The sequence below is a fragment of the Buceros rhinoceros genome, unplaced genomic scaffold, assembly GCF_000710305.1.
Source record: "Buceros rhinoceros silvestris isolate BGI_N320 unplaced genomic scaffold, ASM71030v1 scaffold43096, whole genome shotgun sequence".
NCBI lineage: Eukaryota > Metazoa > Chordata > Aves > Bucerotiformes > Bucerotidae > Buceros > Buceros rhinoceros.
The window spans coordinates 9,966-11,029 of NW_010417709.1; the positions used below are offsets into that span (position 1 = coordinate 9,966).

At 58.7% G+C, this 1,064-nt stretch overlaps 1 protein-coding gene across 1 annotated transcript; it reads right to left on the reverse strand.

Annotated features, from left to right (window-relative positions):
* Positions 1-267: 267 nt before the first annotated feature.
* LOC104495308 (butyrophilin subfamily 1 member A1-like) lies at positions 268-785 on the reverse strand (the record flags this gene model as incomplete). Its single annotated transcript, XM_010138259.1, has 1 exon — positions 268-785. A coding segment is annotated over one exon (518 nt), but the record flags the coding sequence as incomplete, so codon positions are not given.
* Positions 786-1,064: the final 279 nt, after the last annotated feature.

Sequence of the window (1,064 nt, forward strand, 5' to 3'; positions counted from 1 at the left end):
AACTCCCAAATATAAAGGGTTAATTCTTGCACTTGAGGGAGGTGCAGCACGGGGACAGAGGCCGGGGGAGGTAACGAGATCGCCACCCTTGGAGGTCCTACACGATTCCGCTGAACAAGGGCCAAGGACTCCTGCGGAGCTTTCAGGTTCGCCCTGCGTGAGCAGATGGTTGCAACAGGAACCTCCCCAGGTTCCTGCCAGCCGAAGCCCTCCCGTGAGCCTGAGCTGCTGAGGGCCCCTCCAAAAGCCTGCTCACAGCTCCCCGCATCAGGGCCACATCTTGAGCCACGTCCCAGGACCCAGCCAGACCCAAGGGTGAACTCTTATCCCCTCAAAAGATGCTGGTGGGAACGTGAAGATGGGAATCTCCTCGTCAACACTGAAAAATGACACCCGCCCCTCCTCGTAACTCAGAGAGACCCGGATCCGCTTGGGGGTCTGGATTTTGGGAAGGAGAGTGCGATCAGGGGACGTGAGTGCTTGGAACTGCCCTGCCCAGTTGCCCACTGCCCAGATGCCCTCCTCCGGTTTAAACTCAATATCGCCCTTCCTTCTCACGTCTTCTTTAGAGACCCCCACTGTCCATCCTCCCCTGTCCTCCACCTCCACCTCCCAGTAGTATCTCCCTGAGGTGAAGCCTTCTTGGCCCAGCACGCAGCGCCATGGGTTAAATCTCTCGGGGATGTCGGGGATGTCCTGCCGCGTGTCTTCGCGCTTCACAGCTTTGCAGTCATCAGACAGGACGAGGTCGCAGTGAGCTGTGTCTGGATCCAGAACCACCCTCACTGCAGGGGGAGGGAGACAAGACATCAGGACCGAGCTCACCCCCGAAGAGACCCTGACTGAGGCTGCACAAGGAGGAAGAAAAAGGGTGCAAGCAACAGCTGGCAGAATGTGGTGTGGAAAGCGGGAGAAGAGAACAACGTGAGTGCAAGGAACGGAAAACAGAGCAGAGGGATGACGTCGAGCAGAGAGGGAAGGGGATCGTCAGCAGAGCCCAGGCTGAGGAGGTCCCCATGTCTCTAAAACCAGCCAGCACCGCGCCCCGAGGACCAGGAGTGCCC